The sequence below is a fragment of the Styela clava genome, chromosome 1 (genome assembly GCF_964204865.1).
Source record: "Styela clava chromosome 1, kaStyClav1.hap1.2, whole genome shotgun sequence".
NCBI classification, from domain to species: domain Eukaryota; kingdom Metazoa; phylum Chordata; class Ascidiacea; order Stolidobranchia; family Styelidae; genus Styela; species Styela clava.
In genome coordinates, this window is record NC_135250.1 from 14387526 (window position 1) to 14412001 (window position 24476).

The 24476-nt window shown below is 34.3% G+C and overlaps 1 protein-coding gene and 1 long non-coding RNA gene across 3 annotated transcripts in view; one reads left to right on the top strand and one right to left on the bottom strand.

The window, feature by feature from the left end:
• Window positions 1–225: 225 nt before the first annotated feature.
• Window positions 226–10337, bottom strand: LOC120348265 (transmembrane protease serine 3-like). Its single transcript, XM_078110326.1, has 14 exons — window positions 9961–10337; window positions 9324–9504; window positions 8617–8751; window positions 7873–8001; window positions 7451–7609; window positions 6704–6814; window positions 5947–6085; window positions 5397–5483; window positions 5141–5279; window positions 4094–4194; window positions 3568–3724; window positions 2818–2938; window positions 2180–2325; window positions 226–1894 (listed from the first exon to the last, which is right to left on the bottom strand). The coding sequence occupies exons 1-14, from the start codon at window positions 10171–10173 to the stop codon at window positions 1730–1732; spliced, it is 1983 nt and encodes a 660-aa protein (XP_077966452.1). The 5' UTR covers window positions 10174–10337; the 3' UTR covers window positions 226–1729.
• A 5550-nt stretch (window positions 10338–15887) lies between these two features.
• Window positions 15888–24476, top strand: part of LOC144420410 (uncharacterized) — a 68579-nt gene continuing 59990 nt past the window's right edge. For both annotated transcript variants that reach the window (XR_013474710.1, XR_013474709.1), the window contains exons 1-5: window positions 15888–16010; window positions 16692–16753; window positions 17955–18073; window positions 19555–19592; window positions 20540–20648. This is a non-coding gene — a long non-coding RNA (uncharacterized LOC144420410). The remainder of the gene's footprint in view (window positions 16011–16691; window positions 16754–17954; window positions 18074–19554; window positions 19593–20539; window positions 20649–24476) is intronic.

The following is a 24476-nucleotide window of genomic DNA, read 5'->3' on the forward strand; positions in this document are numbered from 1 at the left end:
TGGTTTTTGATTATGTTAAGTTCCACATGGCTTTTCCATCCAGTTTTCAGCTGGATCCACCCGGACACAGACACCAACTTGAACAATTGGAATATACATTTGCAGGGACCGTACCGGCGCGCTGTCGTTTCTTCTTCCCTTTATTAAACGTCTCAGTACGGTGTGCTATAAGTCTTCTTTATTAAATACAGTGCCACAGTCTTAAGTTCTGAGATATTTATTAACAGTTTAATATTAAGTCAATAATAAGTCACAGTCTTTTTTTCCTAGTTTTCTTTCTTTCTCTTTTCAAGCGGCGATTCGCCGACTTATATATTCGACAGCACAGATGGGCCACCAAAACGTGTCACATCGTTAACACTCATTTTGTTGTCGCCTCATCTGTTTAGTCGATCTAATTAAGGTTGACACTACAAGCTCCACTGTCGCGGTATTCGCACGTTTAAGTGACGTCATAACGACAATAGATAGACAATAGTGGTCTTGTTTAGATTCATACAAATACTTTTATAAAATGTACTGATAATAATGTTTACTTTCAATTTTGATATGGATAATCAAAGTATTTTCTATAATATATATATATATAAGTAAGTTTATCTCAGAAAGTCGACTTTTGCAATTATACAATTTTGTCTCAAGTTCACTCCAGCTGCAAATTAAGTCACTCACAATATTTTAATCATAATTATTTGATTCACTTTTTCTTACATGTACGCACATGGAAATCAAACTCGGTGACATACTGATTAAAGAAACAACGTTATTTTCAAGACATTATAATCTACCAGAGTCACACAACTATTTTTAATATTTCTTCAAACTAATCTTTTACAATTTTTCCGCGAAAGTTCAATTACTATTACAGTGTTTTGATTGGTCTTTTACCAAATTGGTCTCTTCAAAGAATATTGGCATTTATTTTATTTTTGGCTGCAAAATCATTTTTCAGTTAAAAAGTAAATATTCAATGAAATTGTCTAATGAAAATGATGTTCTGTAGAGTACATTCCCCGTAGTTTAAAGAAAAATTCTTCGACCTTAAATGACATTTCTAAATAAATGCGTTATATAAAATTAGTTATAATAACGTGTTACTAAATTTATAAATAGTTACATAATATATCTCATTCCTCAATACTGTGATTAAAATAATGTAATCAATATACCTAAAACTTCATATAAATATTTAACATTATCTGTTTTCGGTATGTTAATGGACTTATATATACATGTCTAAACAAAACTGTCATTTTTGTACGCAGTGAAAAAGTATCATCCATAATACATTATGAAATTCAGCTATATACCCTTTGTATAAAATACTGATGAGTATAAAAAGCGTGTTGTAACAAATTATAGAAAAAAATAAATTACACAAGAATATTGTCACTATATTAAAATGTAAAAATTAATTGCTTTGAAACAATTATTTTCAACACATGGCTTTTTTCTCGCAGTTTGGTCATTTGCCTGTCACATTTCCAGCTCAGAATAGAGTTAAGTATGACATACGTTTAAACCAGCTGGGTGATTACAAAATCTCTGAAAAGTGACCCTTTGTTTATTATACTTTACTCGGTATTCTCAAGGTGTGTTGCTCAATGATTGGTCAAGCATGAGTGTTTAATAAATAAAAACGAGATGAAATCTGAACTGACGTCGGAATCTAATATATTTATTCTATATATATATATAACTCGTTTTTTACTTTTCATTAACTGAAACGTTAAACTGTTTTTGACATCTCTCGTTTTATCCAGTCAATATAGTACGGTACATCTGCATAAACGCCTGGTCTATTTGGCAGAGCACATCCTATACCCCAGCTTGTAGCGCCTACAAGGTATCGTCGACTTGAGTAAGGAGTCATCAAGGGTCCGCCTGAATCTCCCTGAAAAATGATTTGTAATATATAGTATACACAAGAAATTCTTTCTTTTTTAGATTATGCAATGACTTGCATGAATACTATAATTCAAGTATACACTTGTCGTTTAATTGAGGAACTAGAAATAATACGAAACAATATGAAAATATACATACTTATACATACTAGATACGATCATACTAATTATTTTTTGGTCGAAATTACATGATAAAATTGAAGAGAGATGATGGTCGCATAACTTCCTTAATCATTATGTATAATAGTTCATGTCATGCAATAAAGGTTCACCTGGCAAGAATCTTTTCCTCCAGCGGCTGTCCCTGCACAAATCATACCGTCTTTCAAGTGGTAACCAACGGCAGGGAAAGATGTTTTGCAGGTTTCGAGATTTACCAGTGGAATTGTTACCGCCTGGAGGATATTCGAGGCAGAACCTAATCGCAAAATGTTCATTTTAAAAATTTAATTGCGGGAAACAACAATGATTGTACCTCAATAATGCACACATATTAACAATGAAATAAATGTTATTCAAGAGAAATCATTAAATCAGTGTTCTCCTTCGAACAGATAAATAAATAAATTTCAATTAAGAATTTGTTATGGGTATTATCATATATTGTCATTGGCAGTAGAAATATTACGGCATATAGGCAAGTATTGCTGTTGCACAAAGACTGGTTCGTTTTTTTATTGCTCGACGTGAACTAACGGAGTGTATTTTCAAAGATAGAATAAATCGGAAGAAAGAAAGCAGTAACGTTGCACAACAGGTCCCACTGCATCACCCAATCTAAGTTTTTTTTTCAGTTTTTAATTTTTTGGAATATATAATTAATAGAATATGCTTTATTTAGCGCATATTATACGACAGTATATTAATCACTAAATATATGTCTGTAGCACGACAGATTGAAACAACTCACCACCACTTATTATACTTCCCCAGCCAGTTACATCTACGTTGGAATTGTCAGTAAAAACTTGTCCCGCTAATGGTAAACAGGCCGGTTGGATTTCAGTTGAATATTCGAAGTTTTTTGTCACCTACAAAAATATATATTCGTCAAAAAATGTACTTCGATTTTTGTTAACTTGCCTTTGGTAGAGCATAATGAGCATTCAAAATCGTTTCTATTATTTTTTACATCTTTAGACATGGGTTAAATGTATCAAATTTCTGGAATAGAAAAGGTTGACAGCCTTGCATTTTCCCTTCACAATCGCACTTAGTTACCATAATTTTAATAAATTTTGCTCAGTCTTTTTATACTTGATTAATCTGGATATTAAACAAGACAAAATTGACGATACAATAATAAAGATGTCGTATAAAATAGACGAGTTATTATTTCGTTATGTTGGTAAAAATACATCGTTTTAATATCCCGAACAACTTGTGAACGTAACAACAATTTTATTTATAGAATTGAATAAAACAACAATGAATTTGCATTTTGAACAACAGCCAAATAACTACAATCGTCTATTTACACGGGCGGAAATAAGTTCTGTTTAGCTTTTAATTTGTTCTGAGAGAAAGAAATCAATATATGGCAATAATTTACCAATAACAATCGTAATATTTGTTACGACAAATACAACACCCTTAATTTCATTTATATATATAGTATATTATATTTTAAAACTCAATACAATGCGATTGGCGTGCTTACGTGGATTACAGCAATGTCATTCATGAGTGTCGAGCTTGAATATTGTGGATGATAAACTATTTTGTCTATGTCGTGAATATTTGTTGACGTAATTGCTTCATTCAAAAGTGTTATTCCAGCCACAATACGAACAAAAGCATACGAAGTTGAGGAAATGCTAAATGCATGTAAAAAAAAATAATCCATCAGAAGAACATAAAAAAATATAAAGTCAATCCAAAGCCGGAGATATTCACGGATTAGAACTTCTGTCATTCGATGCTGGAAAGCTGTTTTATTGCGTCTACTTCAGAACGTCTCAATTTTTCAGGTTTCTTGTAAATGAGTGAGTTTTCTAATGCTGTTGTACTTACATAACAATTGCAGTTCTTCTTTATAAGAGTTGCTCTATTTTAACTTCAATTTATGAAAGGTTTGATCTAGCAATGATCGTAGAATATGTTTTCAACTTGGAATGTAGGATTGCTTTCTCAATATCCAAAGTGCAAATATAATTGTTTGAATAATTCTCTAGACATAGACTCACCTGTCAACACAGTGAGCTGCAGATACGACCCAACGATCCGAAACTATAGTTCCTCCGCAACTGTGTGCCCAAATGTTATAAATTTTCTTTTGGAATGAGATCTAAACAGTGGAAATCAGAAAAAATAATGCTCTAATTCAATGGTTCTCAACCTTTTTGTCTTTGCGGATCCTTCTGGTGCTCTCGAAGTGGTCGCGGACCTCTCAAAATTTTTTATTTGAATTTAATTTATAGCTTAAACAGTAACCTAATGTTCTATACAGATTTAATCAAGTCAAAAATAACACCAAACTAGTGAACATTTCCATTTATTTTGTCAAATCGAATACACTTAATGGGATTTTTGCTGTTGCATATCAGAAGCAAGTCTTGAAATACGTGGTCGTGTTTTTGATAACGATAGACGCATATCGTCTTCGACGTTTAGTTGGTTACGAGCCTTGGATTTAATATGAACGAGAGCAGAAAATCCATTTTCACGAAGGTAAGTGGAGGCGAATGGAACAATAATACGTAATGCTTCCATCGATACTTTTGGGTACGACGGCAAAATGGCGCACCAAAACTGAGAAAGTGATCACTGTAGCCGCGTTTTCGTATTTATCATTGTGATGTCATCATAACTCGTATTTGTCACAATAGGTCTACGAGAGATGAATCAAAATAGTTTTTGTAGGCTATTGCCACATTGTCATAGGCAGCAAATATTCGAGCGTATTACAAAAAAGAAAAAAAAAACGATATTAAACTGCAAATAATTTCCTAAAATCTTTATTTGATCGTGGACCCCCTGGAAATGCTTTGCGGACCCCCGGTTGAGAACCACTGCTCTAATCTATTCGAAATAATGTAAAAAGTATTAAAAAGAATTTTTTATACGTTTTGAATATTTATTCTAATTTGCCAAAAAAAAAAATCAGTGGATATAACTGATCTATTTTATCTACAATTTTAGCAGGGGTTATGCCTTAACAAAACTACAGTTTGTAAATGTGACATAGTTGCAAGTAAAATGCTTTTTGGGTTACATGAACCCTATAAAATTACCTGCCACGGATGAGATGTTATAACTGCATCTTCACCACCTACAATTTTTCCTGATGACGGCGTAATTATATTTCCACATGTAGGGGATTCCTCGCAAACAATATGCACTACTTTATTATTTGTGCAAGTTTCAGCATCTCTAGAAAATTAAATCAGATATTTAGTAAAAAGCTATAATAAAAAATCATGGATAATACATTGTCAAAAATAACAAAATTAAATGAAAGCAAAAATATATATTATATAGAATACATACTGCTGAACAAGGGAGCCGAGGTCAAAGTTTCCACCACATTTTATTCCTTGAGCCGTCGTTGTAACCTCTGTTGTTGAGGCAGCAGTACTATGAGATAATTAAAGAAAATAAGCAATCAGGATAATCATTACTACGGTATATCTTTTCACGAGTAATTTTTTTTTATTGATTTATATAATTTCGTTACTGGTACATAAATTTGTAAATTAGCGGCCTCACTTCGGCTTTAAAAAATTAACACAGAACATAGCCTACCTTCCCCTATAATGTTGCATATATACCTCCCTACTCATTAAGAGTTTTTATATAATGGAAAAGTAGTATTATTCTAGCATTCACCAGCTACATAAATTACTATCAAATGATTTTTTTTCAACTTTCTAAAACTTTAGTTAACTCTTTTTGTGAATGTGGTACGGGTTTAGGTGTAGTGTTTCAAATCAGTAAACTTAGACTTAGAGGTAAATTGTAAAATCACTTGCAAATTACATTGATGACGGATTTCCTCCAATAATATTCATATAAAAATACAGTCATAAAATGTACTCACGCAAATCCCAGTGCGGCACATACAGCATCGCTCTTTGAGTCGTCCCAGCCATCCGCTGTTCCACATAAGTTATGATGGGTATCAGATGAAAGAGAGTAAACTTTCACGTCGCCGCCCTGGTTACCAGATGTCGAGATTACTGTGAATACAATGATCATGCAATTTATTTATAAATGTTTAATTTTGAAATATTTTGTAGTGTAATAAACATGATCCAGTGATACTAATTAAAATAGAAGGCCCGAAATATTATCAAAATATATATTTGTTTCTCCACAACCCCCTTTAAGGTATTAAAAATGATCGATAAAGAACATTTCCTTATATATGTAAGCTACAGTAAACGAAGAATGTTTATTCGCAGCGCTGAATGGCAAAATGACATAAAGATCGCTAAACTGCCTTATTTATCTTTACGGTCACTATAGGCCTATCGTAAATAATATATCTTAATATAACGCAAAAAGTCGTTTTGAGCCAGAGAAAACCACTCATAGTATATTTCACTGCCGCTCATTTGGAAATTTAGTCACTAACGATCTCGCTCGAAAGCGCTCAATTTGCTATTTCTTTTCTCAATTTCAAATAAATCTTCCAGCTGAAGTGTCGCAGCAGGTAACATGGCTTTCAGGTTGTAGACGCCACATAGCTTTCTCAGGAGAAATAGATTAGCTTGTTTGCAATCAATATTTAGCAAGATTCTAATTCACAGTTATATGCATTCTTATGAGTATAGAGCTTGTAGCACAATACTCACTGCATCTATCTTCGTCCGTTCCTCCGGGACAATGTTCAGTGGAATCACATACTTGAGTTTTGAGTATATATGTACCAGAAGTGCCTCGACATTTTGAACTATTTGGGTCAGCTAAAGATAAGAGTTCATATAACAACATAAATTAAAACTTCTACTTCGCCATATCTGACTATTAAAGTTTTATCAATTTTATTGTCATCTTTTGTCGCTATTTTTATTTTTAATTCCTAAACTTAATTTCGAAATTAAACAAAAATAAGCATAATATTAAAATAAAATAATAAAAACTTAGAATCGCTTATTAAAAAATCATACGGAAGGCCGCTCACAGCTATCAAAAATAAAGGGTACAAATGATCAGGGTTGGTTCCCAACCCTTTATCTATCGTGGCCTCCGAAGGAGTTTTAGCACTTCTGACCCGCTGCTGCCATTGCAGTATAGTATGTATAGTGTTATTTTTATTGGTATATTACGAATCCCATTAGGTTCCAGCAATTCATGCTCAACAAGGTGAAATAACCTTGTCAAGCAATGAAACTGGGAAGTACGGGGAGTTTTCTTGGGAAAATTAAAACAATCAATTATGCGCCCAGCATTGTGGTCCCCTCCAACTAAACTGCGGCCATCTCGTTCCTTCATGGCTCCCCGGTTGGGTACCGCTGAACAAGAAGATAATAAAAAAAAAGTTGTAAAGCGGTAATCGTTGAGACCATAAATGAATTTATTCATCTCAAATAATGTCATACTTGTGGTTGTCGTGGCAACTGTTGTGGTTGTGGAAGCACAGTTTTCTTCGTCCGTTGATCCACTGCAATCAATAATATTATCACATTGCCACGAAGAGGGAATGCAGTTTCCGTAAAGACCACCGTTGACGCACTCAAACTGACTGGATGAACATTGGCCTGAAATATTGTTTTATGATACGATTCATCATCTTCAGTCCGTACAAGGCTCCTTACAAGCAGCCACGGATAGATAAGATATATAGACCGATATACTTAATTTGGTTTGTGACAGAATTATATATGCACACAGGACATTGTTGGATATCAAAATGATTAAACCTCTAAAGTCTAAATGAAAACAAATTTTGTATTTTGTTCTTATAACTTCTTGTTCATGGTCAATTTCATAGATTAGTATAATATAGAATGGGACTGCTTACCATTACAATTATTTTCGTCATCACCCCCAATACAGTGACTGGTTCCATCGCATTGGAGACTGAGATCGAGACACGGGGATGACAACCAAGTTCCGCTTTGACACTGAAACTGAGTTGCAGTGCATTCCACTGAAATAAAAAAATATATATATTATTCTGTTTATTTGTGTTTTTAACTAGGTAATATTTAACTCAAACGCTATTGTGTTATTGCATAAACTGAGCAGATTGCTCTTCGACGTTCTCTGTTAGGTTAGATTAAAAAAAATGGAATTTTGGAATTTTCACGAAACTAGATTACAATACGTTGATTAGTCTGAATTCAACCCCCAAAATAGATATTTTCGAAACTATTGTGAAATATTAATACCCAATTCAATTCTCACAAATCAACATGGATAACAATAGAACTATGATTCATTCTGTGTAGGGTAAAATGATATCCTATTGTATTGAAGATTTGAATCGTTATACACAGCATATACATTTGAGAGTGAAAAACTCCATTTTGTATTATATGTCGTTTAAATTTGATTGCATAAGTTTACAGAAAAAACTATATAGGCGCGAAATAAAACTTTCATTCAAAGACGTTTATTTTATTATAATATTTATTTGAAAGGGCGTTCACTAAACTTGTAGATAGGCCATCTTAACATGTTGTAAATTCAGTATGATTCGAAATCAGAAAAGCAGAATTGCCAACAAAACTATGTTCTATGTCGATTGGACAACCTTGTGTACCTGTTGTTGGACTGCAGTTTGTTTCATCTTCGTGATCTTCACAATCGTTTATATTATCACAAACCCATGACGACGTTATACATTTACCAGAATTACAAGTGAATCCTTGACAAGTTGATGAAGATCCTGAAGAAGCTATAAAAAGCAAATTCAAATATGCTAATTACGAGAAAATGTTCACGTAGAAAATAAAAACGTTAAAACTGTTTTTTTTATTCTGTTGAATTTCATTATCGAACAAAAACAGTAACTCTAGGTTTATAAATGTGAAATTCATTCATCAGCGTATTTTAAAAATATGCACATGCACATAATATTTTTCAATTCCGAAGGTGTTTATATATTCACATGGAACTGTGTCACGTGGACCGAGAAGAATTGCAGATATCTTACTCAATAATTTTATCACGCAATATGCGGTGAAACTCTTTCGAATGTTGAGTGAAAGAATAATTAAATATCAAACAATATTGTATGTCAGTACACAAATGATTAAGACCATGGAAAATATAATTAAATGAATAAGAAAGTTATACACCACAACAACAACGGTTTTGCTAACACATCAGCTTCTGTGCGGATGTGGTAAAACGCAATAAAGTAGCGACATCACAGAATGACATCAATACATGTTTTAATTTTACCGTCTCACAGAAATGAATGTCAACCATGTATTTGATTGGAAAAAAGGCAACCAAAATTATTACCTGTATTCTCAGATGATGAAATGCTTATGTTTCCGTTATTTATAGCAAATACTATTCCTGCAATTATCCCGCCAACCACTAAGACTGATACAATAGTTACAAGGACGGCGACCAGTGGAGTACAACTAGTTGTACCGGTTGATGTACCAGTTGCGGTTACTGCGTGATAAGCCGGTGGCGGCTGGAAAATTTGAACAGAGAGTCAGTTATAATACCACTTTGGAATTTTGTTTTCGAATTGTAAAACGAACAAAATGAATGTGTAAGTGAGTCTATCGTAGTTAGTTCGTTTTCATGAAAAAGATAGGGCTACAATTCAAAAAGTTTTACACGAATATATTCAAATTTTCAAACAAAAATAAAGCAAGTGATAATAATAAACCAGAAAATCTCATGCAAAACTATTCAAAAAAGATAACAGAATCACTATATTGTAGGTTTCATATTAAAATATTTTAACGGATATAAAAGAGAGAAATATAACTCATTACAACAAATGTGTTTGTTCAACTACATGAAAGTAACCTCGAAAACTAAATTGGATCGGTAACTTTCTGTACAACAAATTCTGTAACTAAGCGTAATTGGGCTCACTTGCAGAGCACGTAACTCATATACATTTAGTGCTACAACTTACCGCGCAATAAGCCTGTGGTTGAGCAACACTGAATGGTTGAACTCTATTTTGGCCTATTGGTGGAATAACATGCTGATATAAATTGCTTGGAGCTGAAGGAAGCGGATGAACGCTTTGGGGGTGTTGAATATGAGGCAAGTCATATGTTGGCCTTGGATAGGCATGTAGTTGATTATTAGGCCTTGCAGCCAAAATTGCCTGATCTAGATCCATCGTACGCAATCAGTTATAGTAGATTGATTATTCCACTTTTAATTAGATATCTAAAAATTACAGAAGAACTCAGATTAACTAGTCTATTTTGATGCCTAATTATAATAAAACAGATTCTTTTGGCTGACGTCGTTACCCGATGTTAGCACTATTCTTTCAGTGCTTCTCAGTGCAATAGAAACTTTTCAAAAATATGAAATCTGAAAACGCCATCTCATCGGCTACTTTAAAACAAAGTATCATATTCCACAGTATCTGTTGTTTTCACTTCCTATCAATTTTTTTAGGTAATTCACTTTGTATTCGGTGCGGTAAATAAGATGCACTGCTTTGTAATTGTCAGTTACCCACGTGTACACGTTCACAAGCATAAACAAGTTAACTATTTAACGTTATTTGACAATTTTTTTCTGCTGTGGGCTAAGCCAGAATAACTTCATAATTTATCAATCACTTTATAATCACGCTAAATTTACTGAACATTTTGCAGCACGAATCACCTGACAAAGAACAATGAAGAGGTTCCAATATACTGAAACAATTGAAATTTAAGACCAATCTAAAATGTATTTGTTGAAGAGAGCAAAAGAATGTTGAGGTAATAATATCATATAAATAGTAAGGGTCATGCTCCTCGCCCACCACGACATGGTTACACAGTAACAAACCCTAAATACTAGAAGATACTTAGTGCCCAGTGACGACCTGAACATTTTTAATCCCAATTGTTTTAACATTTTCAACCAATAGACTATTGTTGTAATCAGATTTAACCTTTTTTCGTATATTGCCGTATTCTTTCATTTCGTTTACATAATGGGTCGCAATTAAGTCATTCTTGTATTTTGTTTGGTGAATTGGTGTTTTACTATAAATTACATTTATCAAAAAACTGTTTGGCCACGATGACCAATTCTAAAGATTAGATTGATGGACCTGTCTATGTTAGCGTGGCAGATTAAAGATTTCGGGTTTAAATTATATGCCTTCAACGAGTACAGGCTCAAGACGAAATGCCGTATGCTTTTTGGGTGTGGAATTTCTCCTTATGTTCAAATTAATTCAATGAATGACAGTCCTGTTAGGTCAAAAGTCACTAAGATGGCTACAAGCTGTGATATTCTGTTTAGTCACAAGTTGTGTGTTTGTATTTTGCTTTTGTGTTAGATCGTTGTAGTTGTGTTCTGATTTGACTGTTTCTGTTGACTGGGAAGCTGTGCCGGATTTACCATTAGGCAAAGTGGGTTGAAACCTATGGGCCTCAAGCCGTGGGGCCTCGACATTGAATTTTGGACTGTTAATCTTTTAAAGTGTTTTATTAATTTTAAGGCCTTTTCAAGAATTTCGCAATTTGAAATTTGATCTATGACGTCATAATGTATAAATAGTTATATGCTAATAGTTCATTGGAAATATTGCTAAATGACGTCATAATATACTAGATCTAATAGAATGTACTAGGAACTAGATGAAATAGCCTACTGGTATCGTGTCGCCAGTCCGGCCCTGATAGAAAGTCATCTGTAATAAATGGCTGTTAATACTATATAAAGCCTTTTTAATAAAGCCTTTTTTTTGTCTAGACCAGTGGTTCCCAAACTTTTTTGTATCATCGCCCCCCTACCGTAATTTATACAACCTCGTCGCCCCCCGACACCGCAAAAAATGTAAAGTCACAGGTTGCCGACTCCTGCGCTATGCGAACTATCTTACGGCGGGGAGGAGTCCGGCAATCTTCTCGCGTGTGATTATTGCCCACGAACGAAATTCAAACCCGAGAACGCACGCAGAGTACAGTATCCAAGTGCACGATCCGCCGAACAAAAACAGGTTTCGGGAAATCGCCCCATTCAGCTTTTTCGCCCCCTTCTGTATTGTTTTCGTTCACCGGGGGGCGATATCGCCCACTTTGGGAATCACTGGTCAATGCAATACAATAAAAAATATATACTATTGAGCAGTACATGAAAGATTAAAGTACTATCAGCGCAAAATGCACGTTCGACGTTCATTTTAGCGCGAGAAACGTACATCACAACAGTTTCTCCGAAAGCAAGCACTACAAGTATACGGATTGCATCTTTCGCAGAAAACATTGCGTACCGGTGGAGAATTTTAGCATATTTTATCACAGCTATTTACCATCACAGCTAGACTACTTTTAGATTACTGCAATTAACATGCTGCGTTTGTTCGTGCGGTTATATATGTTTATTGTATATTATTACTAAAAGTTTGTAAGAAAGGGATAGGATTTAGATATTGGTCCGGTGTATGTATGTATGTTTATTCGTCTCGTAAAAGCAATATAAAAGAATTAGTAATTATAAATACTGAAGACGGTATGTATGCACAAGAGCATACTGGCCTAAAACACGAATGTGCGTCATAAACCCCTTTTGATATGTATAAATTATAATACGGTAAATCAAATACGTATAATATGGTCCATTATACAGACAGTTGTGCAAGAAAGGTGGGTGGGTTTGGTAACAGAGGTAAGGGCGGAGTATCCAAAACTGTGTGTACAACGGAGTTTGTATAACAAAACAACATCTATATAAATACAGACACAACACAACATGAAACACACTGCATGTAAATATAGTAATAAGATTAAAAATTTGGAGTATAAGTACAATACCATTTAGTGATGGGTGATAGTGTTATAAGTGGTCTATGGCTGTTCTGGCAAAAATGTGACCCTACAAGTTTTGGTGAAATGTGATAATGTTATGTATCAAATTACTCACTCTTCTAAGGTATTTTGGATTCTGACAAAAGTGATGAAGTTTCAAAAAATAAAATAAAAAAGTTAATAAGAAGCATTTCCACACACAATCCGGTGGGGGTGATGAAAGCCGAAATGACTGCGTAATCAAACCTGAGTACCACGCCCTTTTGCCAGGTTAACAGTCCGTGTGGGTTATGAGATTAAAAACCGGTTATGCGGTCCAGTTAGTCAAGTTATCAAACATGGAATCATTTATTGATGCAACCCAGTGGTTCTGTATTTTTTTCTTTTTGGTGAAGCATAACCCCAGTGGAACATTTAAGGGGCTCGAGGAATCCAATAGTGCGATAGTTCAGTTGTTTGAATGGTAGGCTACATATAGCAAATCTAATACTGGAGACACAAAATTATTTTTATCCAAGTGTCGTGAGTTTTATAATAGTGGCGAATCTAAATGGATTACGAGTTGGGTTGCGCGAGACCAACTTACTGTACTTCCAACATGTGGTCGACTATGTCGAGTATATTATGTATTTTTATATTCTTTCTTGGCAGTTTATTGTGGTGGTCTGTAACTTTGCTCAGATATCGGTCTCCTGTATTTCTGAGTGAGTGCGCGTGATGTTACCAAGTTAGACTTTTTCAGCTCATCCTCTCATTGGACACTGAGTGTACAAATGGATCTTTACAAGTCAGTGTATTAGATATATATTATTCAACTGGAGATCCAGAGTCCAGACCTCGGTCGCGCTTATATGAAGATCCTACCCAAAGAGAAACCCATAAAGGCACAAGTGAGCTTTCCTCACTGCTTCAACTTGTAATGAGCCGGAATCAATTCTCTTGCGTTTTTCCTTAGCTTGGAAAGTTGGGAGAGAGCCTTCAAATGATCAATGAAATTGTGCATGAATTAATGAAATCCATCAGTCGATGTTATGGTTGACACGAATCATCCAACTGAGCCAAGTCGGGCCAATTTTTCCAACCAGTAAAATTTAGGCTAGCCCTATTCGCGGCCATAGTTATGAAGTTGAGACGTTGAGCCCTAGTTTCGTGGAGCTGATGACTTTATGTAAATGTTTAATCTATGGCTGCAATGAGATGCACCATGAGATTTTTTCCTCTGGTAGTGGGAAAGCCTACAAGAAAACATCTTTTTTATATGGCATTCGCTTAGGGCTAAATTGGTCGCCATGTCAATCACGTCATCGTAAAGTTGTCGCCCAACTAACGACTGTTGAATATCGCGTCACCGTCGGCCTAAAGCTGACAAACTTTTTGCGGGTGGTGGCATTTTCGTTAACCGTCGGCCTAGCTTTTTGATTGTCAAGTTCAATATCAAGTTTACAGCTTTTGGTTTTGTTGTATGTAAACATGTATGCTTGAAGGATAATGGCAAAAGGTCAACTTTTCTTCCTCCACCTCTGCCTGGTTACACTTTGAAATGCGGAAAAAATTACTCATGTTTGGTAAACTCGATTCAGTAGATAAATAATAATAGATTGAGCAGATAAATAAAAGTACTTCATTGTTACGTAACATTAAAGGCACACACTACGTAATGAAAAGTAATCGACATAGAAAGGTGAAAAGAATTTATTAATTCATACACCCAGCATTTAAATTAAAAAACAAAACAAAAATATCAAATCATATTTTAGGTATTCGCAACTTGCTGCATTACATCAATTTTCTTTATCAATTTCATTTTTGGTGTTCCGCGAGGCGACATAAAAAGTGCAAGTGTTCCGTGGCTTAGGGTAGGGGTGGCGGGAGGAAGCCGCCAGCAATCTTCTGGTACTAAATTATCTTCTATGGGATTTGAACCTGCGAATCTAAGCGGGGTAATCTTAGGTTGGAAATCAAGCGTATTCCTGGGGCTTAGCACGATGCGCCACTGCACTGGCTGACATAGATACTAAATACATTAAAATACGTGTATACCCTTCCCCTGGGTGTTGAAATCTCAGGATTGTTCTTTACGGCCTTACATACCTGTATCATGATCGTTCTTTACCAAGAGGTCTAATCTAGAGACAGACTCAAAGTGCTTCTCACGGACCTAAGGTCCCCGCGATCTATTCGTTTACTCGAAATGGCATTAATAAAATTTAAGCAGCAGCAAATACATCCGAGTTATTAAATAGAGTAATTTCAATTCACCCATCAATATTGATCGCTAAGTAACAATTTGTTTTTGTTACGTTCTTATTGTGGGGCTACGTCAATAACAATCCACCTCTTCACGAGCTCCATAACACCAAATATTTGAATGGTCTCGAATAGTTGATCTATATATCATCAGTTGTTGTCGTCGGTATGCTCTTGTCTTGAGCAGTCAATTATTTACTTCACATAGAACCGTGATTAATTCTGTTGCTGATGTTTTGTCTCCGCCGTTTGGTTTGGGCGAAGAAATTACTATATAGTAGGCATCGAAACAACGTCACATTATGACCTCCCTTTTAACGACATCGCCCGCACGTTATTGTATGAAAACTCAAAATTATTCTTGGCTGCGCAGGTCAATGAGCTAAGATTTGTACGCCAATGTAGAGAATGCATTGATATAACGCTGAACCTGCACACGCCGTTATTCTTTCATTGAGTTGTAGGAAGTTTACATTTTTGATGGCATTCACGTGCGCGTTTACTCGACAAATGTAAAAAGACAAATATGATGGAATTGCTGGATTCTTTGTACTAAGCTCTCGTCACTGACGCAAAAATGTGTGATCTGAGATAAACACCCCTGTCACGTTTTAAATAAAAAATAAGTAATTGTGCAGTTAGGGTTTTGGGTTAGAACGATTTGAAAATTTGAATTTCAGGCTGAATCTGCATTCCTCACCTCAACTGAATGAGTCAGTAGCGTGATCGGCTCGTAACGACAACCTGGAGTAATTAAAGTAATCAGGTAAAAACATTTGATTACAGACAATCAGATAGCTTTTTTCGTCAGATATTTTTGCGCGGGAAGCCACAAGCGACATCGCTTTCAGTCAGTCACAAATGTTCGTGATAAAATAAGGTTTGATTTTGTGTAGGATGTATGGATAGGCTGACTGTTGGGTTGGGACAGCGAGTTCGAAGCAATATTCAGGTAAGCTAAATGTTCTTTATACCCATTGTTTTCATTGCTATTATATTGCTTTCATTTTACTATCGTATAAGTGGTAAATTAGAGATTTTCGGGCCTATACGAATTGGACTTATTAACCTAATACAGAAGTCTAGATTGATGAATGATTCTCTTTTGCATCTAACTCACTAACAGCAGGTGCCATCGTTTTCTCACAAATAGGCCAAATTTAAAGGCTATATGACAATACATGAACTTATCATGAAGAAACTTAAACGTAACACACTGATCTACGTAACTACGTAAGCTGCATTCAACATGGTACGCTTTACATGAATGTAAAGCATAACTTTCAAAACTTTCGCAAATGCAGCGCAAAATCCATGGTTTAATAGAGATTCGCCATAGCCTTTTTACTTTAATATATTATTGTGTATAGATTGGATCTTTGTACAAAGACCCTATTAACGTTCAAAATAAGAGAATTATTAGTTATCCAGTTTAAGTCAGGAATGCAGATTGCGCTAGAAATTCAAATTTTTCAATCATTCCTAACCCCAAATGGATATTAACTAATATGTCATTTTAAAACGTGGCGGGAGCTTTGTGCAAAAGATCCGATAAATTCAGTCCCACTGTCCATTGATTATGCTAGCTACAGTTCTGCGACAGTTTATTTATCAATATCTTAACTTTTTTCAGATGAAGAAATATTAAAGGTTAAAGATTCAAAGACACAAACTAACGAACGGGGAATATTACAAGTAAATATTATTTGAACATTTTATTTGACTTCCGACGCCTATTGATTCCTGTATACCACTGTTTTTGTTTAAAATGCAAAAAAGATGCGAGTGCACCGCGTCTCTGGTCTTGCGATCAGAGTCAGCATTGTTATGCCACTTATTTGATCATGTGTTTTCTCGAAATTGTAAGATTTATATTTTCACAAGTTTTAATAATTGTCTTTCGATTTAAAAGTCAGACCCACGTTCACGTTTAAAATGCTAAATAGTTCGATGCAAGCCAACATTGGGTGCTCCTGAAGTATGCGCACCAAAATGTCGCATAACCTGAACCCTAACCAGGTACACAACCTGAGTTCAGGTTGTTCGCCATCTTGGTGTACATACTTCAGGAGGTCCCAACATTGTTATGTCGCTTTTTTGATCCTGTGCATTTTATCGAAATTGTAAGATTTAGATTTTGCACAAGCTTTAATAATTGTGTTTCGAAGCAGAAGTCCAAAAAAGTACTATAAATATAGTATCTTGTATCAAATTGGTGTACTCTTTGCGACCCCTAAAATTCGTTGCGCGCTTCCCTGCTGGATAGCGATCCCCAGTTTGCGATCTCTACCGTGAACAATGTGATAATGCTACAAATTACTGATCAGAGGTAATTAATTAGTCATATACTCCATGAAAGAGTTAAATAAATTCATTGAGTATTTTATTGTTATTGTAATATTTGCAATTCGTGCAGTCTGAAAACTACACCTGATATGTTATAGAGTTTATATTTGAAATTTAATGACAATCGCTGAATAAATTTTATTCGTCTATTCGTCTAAATTTTCTAAATTTTAGATTTTATGAAATTAAATGTCGAAATTTACCCGTTACGTATTTTATTAAAACTTACGTATATTTTTAGAAGAAAATATTCAGAAAAGAGTCTACTTTAACAATACAAAATGAGGTACAATATGATACACTAACATATCATTTTAACTAAAGGATGTAATTTTGGTGAAATCAGCGACATAGTTGAAAATGACCTCAATTGAATCACGTAGTTGGTTTTTTGTATCTTAAGCATAAGCATAGCTTTGTAGTGTCTCTGTCAAATAACATTTGTGTGAATTAACTACCTGAAAATGGCATAGTTGGCTCAACGAAATTTAGTTTAATTCAAATTTAGAATTGGCTTACACAAAATCACGATCTATATATTGATTTTCAGCGTTTCAAAACACTGCTTGAAAGTCGACAGAACAATTTATCATTGCACCAAAAGAAATTCGTCAAGTGTCAGATTTTCATCACTGAGTGATATGGAGGCCTATTAAGTCTGAAGAGCAAGTATGTAATCATATCATTTGAAATCTTTCAATTTACATGTCTATAAATAAATAATATGTTGTATTTTTTTCGGGAAATTGACAGACAAATTATTACTTTTATTATTTTGAGTATAATCGCGAAATTAACTATTCTGTACTACAAATTAACTTTCGCAATATCCGGTGAATAATGGCGTAGTCAGTATAGCGCTGCACGTTCAGGGGCTAACTGCTGTGTTGTCCCATCTGCTGTTGTTTCGTTTAATCCAAAACGAAAGACCAATTACTATCTTGTAATGTCAGTTTATTTAAAGTTCATTGGGCCAGCATAAATAAAAGGCGTTTCATCGCAATAGGGCGTCACGTTGCTACAAACTACATTACTACAAACAGTGAATTTTTTTAAAGTGATACTATAGGTAATCCAGCAGTGTATATCTGCAGAGATACTGAAGGATTTGAACTATGCCTCGTTAAGTGCAATTTGGTTAAAACACAACCCCAACTTAATAACCATGCAAAAATTAAAACTTATTGTTTAACTTGTTGTTTATCATAGGGTGCCTATATATACACTAATATGCCTAATTTGTTGAAATCGTAGTCCTGGCCTTTTTTATTAATCTGATGAGCGTTTTTGCCACAAATGGTAGTTTACTAACTATCATATTATTTAAAGTAATCAGACTAATTTCTTAAATTTGACTGTAGCTCATCGTGACCTGCACGCTCTGGTAGTAAACAGTTGATAACCATGTCATTGATGTTCCCAACTATACTTCAAACTGAAATCGCCCCAAATTTCCAATAATGATATTATCAGAGTGAGTCGTACTAAGTGTATTAAGATAGCCGTTAATCTTACACCTTAAAGAACTCGTGTCCCAACTGAAATCTCCAAAATTGATACCATATAAATTAAATTCAACCAAGTGTAAACTCCTTTTTGGTCCATATCCCCTTGGTAAAAGTGCTAAGTATTCATATGTTCATAACTGTTCAAATTTAGATACATGGAAATATATGTCATATTTTCCCTATTGTTGGTGCGGGTCACGTCATGTTACGCCTAATCATGTGTATTAAGAAGAGCTTAATAAATATAAACTCTCGTTTATAATCTATACTGAATGGTGTTAGTTAGATCGTTTATACGGCACTCACCGTCAATATAAGATATAGTAGTTTCAAAACTCTGAAATTCTTACTTTTTTAATTAGATATTAGAAACTTGGGTGTCGCTGCTCGATACCCAGTTTGAAGGTTACTATAGACATGAGATCCCACCAAATTGTAAATCTACTATAGTCAGCCTATATCCCCGTTGCTAGTAGTCTCAGTAATCATACCGTCCCATGTTCATAAATGTTCGAATCTGGAAATATATTCCTTATTTCCCTATCGTTTATTCCGTAGTAATAATCTGTCATGTTCTTATATATATATATATAATGTCTACAATGTCTGTGGCTGAAGTTAGTTGTTGACGTATATTTTTAGGAAATCGCTGGGAGGGAAAGACTATAGAGAACTTGAAGGTAAAATATAACACACTAATAAACTATTAACATTTAAGATTTAGATAATAAGATACAACATATCACACTGACAGATTATTCAAAATAAGTAATATTTATAATATTGAAAATCTGCAAATAATATAGAATGAACGTAAATGAATATCGGTATGCTACCAGTTGTCTTTGTATCTTTAGAATAAGCATAGCTTATCACAAGGGCGTGGACAATTTTTTGAGGGGCGTAAAGGAAAAATTTGTTAGATTTTATCTTTCCCGCCTTCTTTTTGATATTTTCCTTTCTTGAATATGTAGCCGTATTTTCAACGTGCTCTTCATGAATATAAATATATTTTATATGATGTGTTGCAATATTATACGCTGACAAATCATTCCAAAGTAATATTTGTAATTTAGGGGGAAATCTGTGAATAATTTGTCAATGGACTGAAAACTAATATTTTCATTTTTATGTATCTAAACTCTAAATCAGGGCTACTCAACTGGCGAACCGCGGTCCAAATCCGGACCTTTCGGGTATTCGATTCGGACCGCGTCTAATTCTTTATTTTGAATTATTAGCCGCTCTTTTGAAGTTTCTTTTTATGAAATCTCTTTTATAGATTTAAACATAAATGAAAATAACTAGAACATCATAACAAACAATCGTGATTAGCTTATAATCATTAGTCGGTCGAAGAAGTGCGTGTTTAAGGGTGCCGAAATATAATTTCTGGAAAAACCGGACCCAAATATTTTTGAAGTTTTGTATGCGGATCTTAGGTAAAAATAGTTGAGTAGCCCTGCTCTAAAGTATAAGCATAGCTTCTCTGTGCTCCTGTCAAATTACATTTTCTGTAACTTATAAACCTAAAACTTAATAATGACGTAGTTCGAACATCTATATATAATTCAAATCAATATCATACAAAATTTACCTACATTTCATTATCTCATATAAATTTCAGCTTTCTGAAACACTTCTTGAAAGCGGGAAAGACGATTCATCATTATATCTAAAGACATGCGGAGTTATGCATCACTGAGAGAGGTGGCTGCCTCGAGTCTAAAGAGCAAGTATGTTATTAAAATCTTTTGAATCTTCCTAATTTACATTCATCACCACTATTCACGGATCCCCACAATCAATTTTAAAATTGGTATTTATTACTATTCCTAAATAACTTAAAATTACTTCACCTAATTTAAATGCTAAACATTTTAATAGGCTTAATACCAGGTGAATCCGCAAACCAATTTCTTAAAAACCGGCATTATAAAATATTAAAACTAAAATCTAAAACGGAAGATATCACCATAAGTTTCGTTCTAGCAGTCTCACAGCAGATTGAAAACGCTTTTATAGACATTGTAAATTTGTTTTATGTTAGGATTTCTTCAAAATGTATACCATGTAGTAACTGAAATGAAAACACAGTAAATTGTTCGCGCGATGTACCTTTTGTCTGTTTTGAAACTACCGATGGAGCCCAATACGACTTTTTCTCAGTATGATATATAAGATAATTAATGCAAAATATATCGAACAATTTTTTATTTTGCAATATTTTAAATTACAATCGTTCGTATTTTGTCGATATCTTTAAAATAATTTTGAGTGTCGAAAAAAAATCAAATTTGATTAACTTCAAAATACGATTCCGGTCTACTTATAGTTGGCAGTTTGGGGCGTATTTCATGCAGTTTTCAAATATTGATTTTTCATTTAAATAATTGTAAAAGTTTTCTCGACTAAAATTCGAGTAACGAAGAACACAGATAAATTAATATGACAACATATTTTGAATGCTCGCACCTGCTATGAATTGAATATTTTACTCGAGAAACAACTTTTTATCCACTGCGATCTTACTTATATATAATGTCACATTTGAATTTGCGCTCGTTGTCATATTTCGACACTACTGATGTCAAATTTTATTAATGATGTTATTACTTCTTTGGACAATCACAAAATTGGACAACTCAGTATTTTAATAAGTAATCGAATGTCGCCTAAGTTTCTTCCGCGGAGCGCTTTGAGAACCTATGCCTTAATAGACCAGGGAAGAAATTTTCGTAAGAGTGTTTGAGGTATCGTTGTACATGTTTAATAGCTGAGTTTTAGGCAGAATATTGTACAATTTTAGCATCTATTTGAAAATTAGCTGTTTGCATCTAATAATTAAATATTCACTCCAGCTTACCATATTAAGATTTTGTGGCAACGCTTCCAAATGGCCAAAAACGCAATATGGATACGCATTATCGCGAAAGTTACCTTATGTCCAGGCTTGTCCATGGGAAACGTGCCATGGGATGGGATGGGACAACACACATTTGTATTTCCCATGGGACGCGTGGGACACGAAAACCATATGATTTTCAGGGAAATGATGGTAAAAAATTTCGTTATGGATTTCGTGTCCATATATTTGAGCAGAGCTCCCTTGTTAGTTATAAAGAGCAAAACATATTCAGCATTAACAATATACTTCGTGAAAGGGCTGATGAACACATATATAATAGTTAGGAATAAAAAGTTGACTAAGTCCGTAAATGTTGTTGTTTTGCATGTCTCTTCTTACATGTAGTCCTATTTATTAGACGCTAAAAATTTAACAATTTTTATTGAATTTTATTCCAATGGGAATCTCATGGGATGGGATGGGGAGGGAAAAGAATAATTGCTATGGGATGAGAATGGGAGAGAAAAACATGTCTCATGGACAGGCCTGCTCATGTTTATATTTATTAGCATGTGTCTCTTAGTCGTATAATGTTATTTATTTTGTTAAATGCAATTTGAAACTGATTTGTTTTTCCAATCGTGTAAATTACTTGTATATCTATCAATAAACAATATCTAATTTTTTCGGGAAACCTGCTGACAAAGTATTATTTTTATATAAGCTCAGCTTTGGTTTGTCTGTCAAATGGATTTTTTCGGAAAATCCCCTAAATACTTTATCATATCATGATTCGGACAACTATTGTTTTTTTCTGGCTAATAAGCGAATAAGACAAGAAGGAATTTTAGCAATAAAAAATCGTGTTTTTGTCATATTACCGCCCAATATTCGGAATAAAACTTGCATTACTTTGTTCCAAATTTTGTCAGATTTTCGTCATTGTTGAGAAGAAACTTTTCCCCTTTTGTTTGCAGTAATACTGTTAGTTTAGGCACCAATGCGCGCTAATAATTTTATATGGCAAAGTCTTTAGAACCGGACCAGTGTTCATTTCTTACTATCGTCGGCATGAAATTTAATATTCTACCCAAAAAAACTGTTGTTTAGCGTTACAAAGGTATCAGCAATTATTCACTGGGGCAATGGTTCTCAAAGGGTGGGGCGCGCCTTGCAAAAGGGGCGTAGACAATTTTTGAGGGGGCATGTGGCTAATTAAATCATTTTTTGTTTGTTGGACTTAATCGTGCATTTTTTGGATATTTACATTCCATCTCCGTTCATCACCGTATTTTCAAGGTATTTCTGAATGAAACATACTATTTGTTATATGTAGCTTATTGCTAGCTAGTTATTTTTGAGGTGTGGCGAGCATTTTCATAACAAGAGTTACATTGTAATCACCACAATTCGTAAAAATATTTTCATAGCTAACTTATGAAAAAAAAAATTATACTCAAGATATAAGTACCAGTACTTCTTTATCGATTTCTCCTTGAATTCTCCCTCGAAAACGTATACCTAACTGCTAGAACAGCATTGTATCAATAATAATATAGAGAGGAAATCATTAATTCTAAAACATTCAAACTCATTTCTATTTATAATGAATTAAATTGAGTACACACTGAGTTTTGCGGATACAAGGATGTCTATATATCCTGTGTCATATTTATATGTATATTGCCTTCTTTTATTGGTAGAATAGTCATTATTATCTTGCATAGAATTTATTGATTTAATTTTAGGGACCAATCTGGCTAATCTTATATATGTAATTTGAAAGTATCATGGTCTATGACAGGGATGGCGAACCTTTTTCAATGAATGGGTCAAGAATTATATTTTTATCGCGTAACAGAAGTGAGTGGGTCACAGTTACTTAATCAATGTTTGTATCTATAATTATGAAACTTCTAGAACAAATCTTATAAGCTTCTGTTGGTGTTGGTGTAGTTTTGGGCCTTACTTATGCAACGCTTCTATCAGGGACTTTATATGGCACTCGATTTTATGAAATTAGAGTACGAAATAACTAGGCTTACCATACGTCCCGCTTTTCAGCGTTTTGTCCCGCCGTCCCGATAAGTCAGCCAAAAGTCCCGCTTTTCCAGCATGATACACAAACATGTTCTCGTTACTGTTGTTTCTGTGTAGCGCAGCGCTAGCCTACTTACTGAAGGTGATTGCGTTCGTTTCCCGCTGATTCCCACTGATGCCAGACGTATCGCATGTAAAACCAATACTGATTAGTCTAAATTCGAATTATTTGTACCGGTATTGTTAACGTCAAATCCTTCCTTTTTTTCGAACTGAACCCGATATTTGGACAGAGAATATGCGCATAAAATTTCGATAACAATATGGTCAATAAAGACAGCTGGGACAGCTTTATATGTAGGAATGTATGCCTATGTAGCAAAATCGGAAAATGTGAAGTTACAGAATCGTTGTCTTTGAGGCGTCCCGATTTGAAGTCACAAAAATATGGTAACCCTAGAAATAACGCATATGAATTACCAAAAACGTTTATGATTATGTGGCAAATTATTTCAAAGATTTGGAGGAAATTCCACTCTGATAGTGTTATATTTTTTGATCTGCTTTCAGCCACATTAAGACACTTTTACACTGCCCAATTGTTATTTCAGATTCCTAGGTTTTTATTTCAAGTTTGAAATATTTTGTTTTCCCAATGGCATTGTAGGCGAGAAAC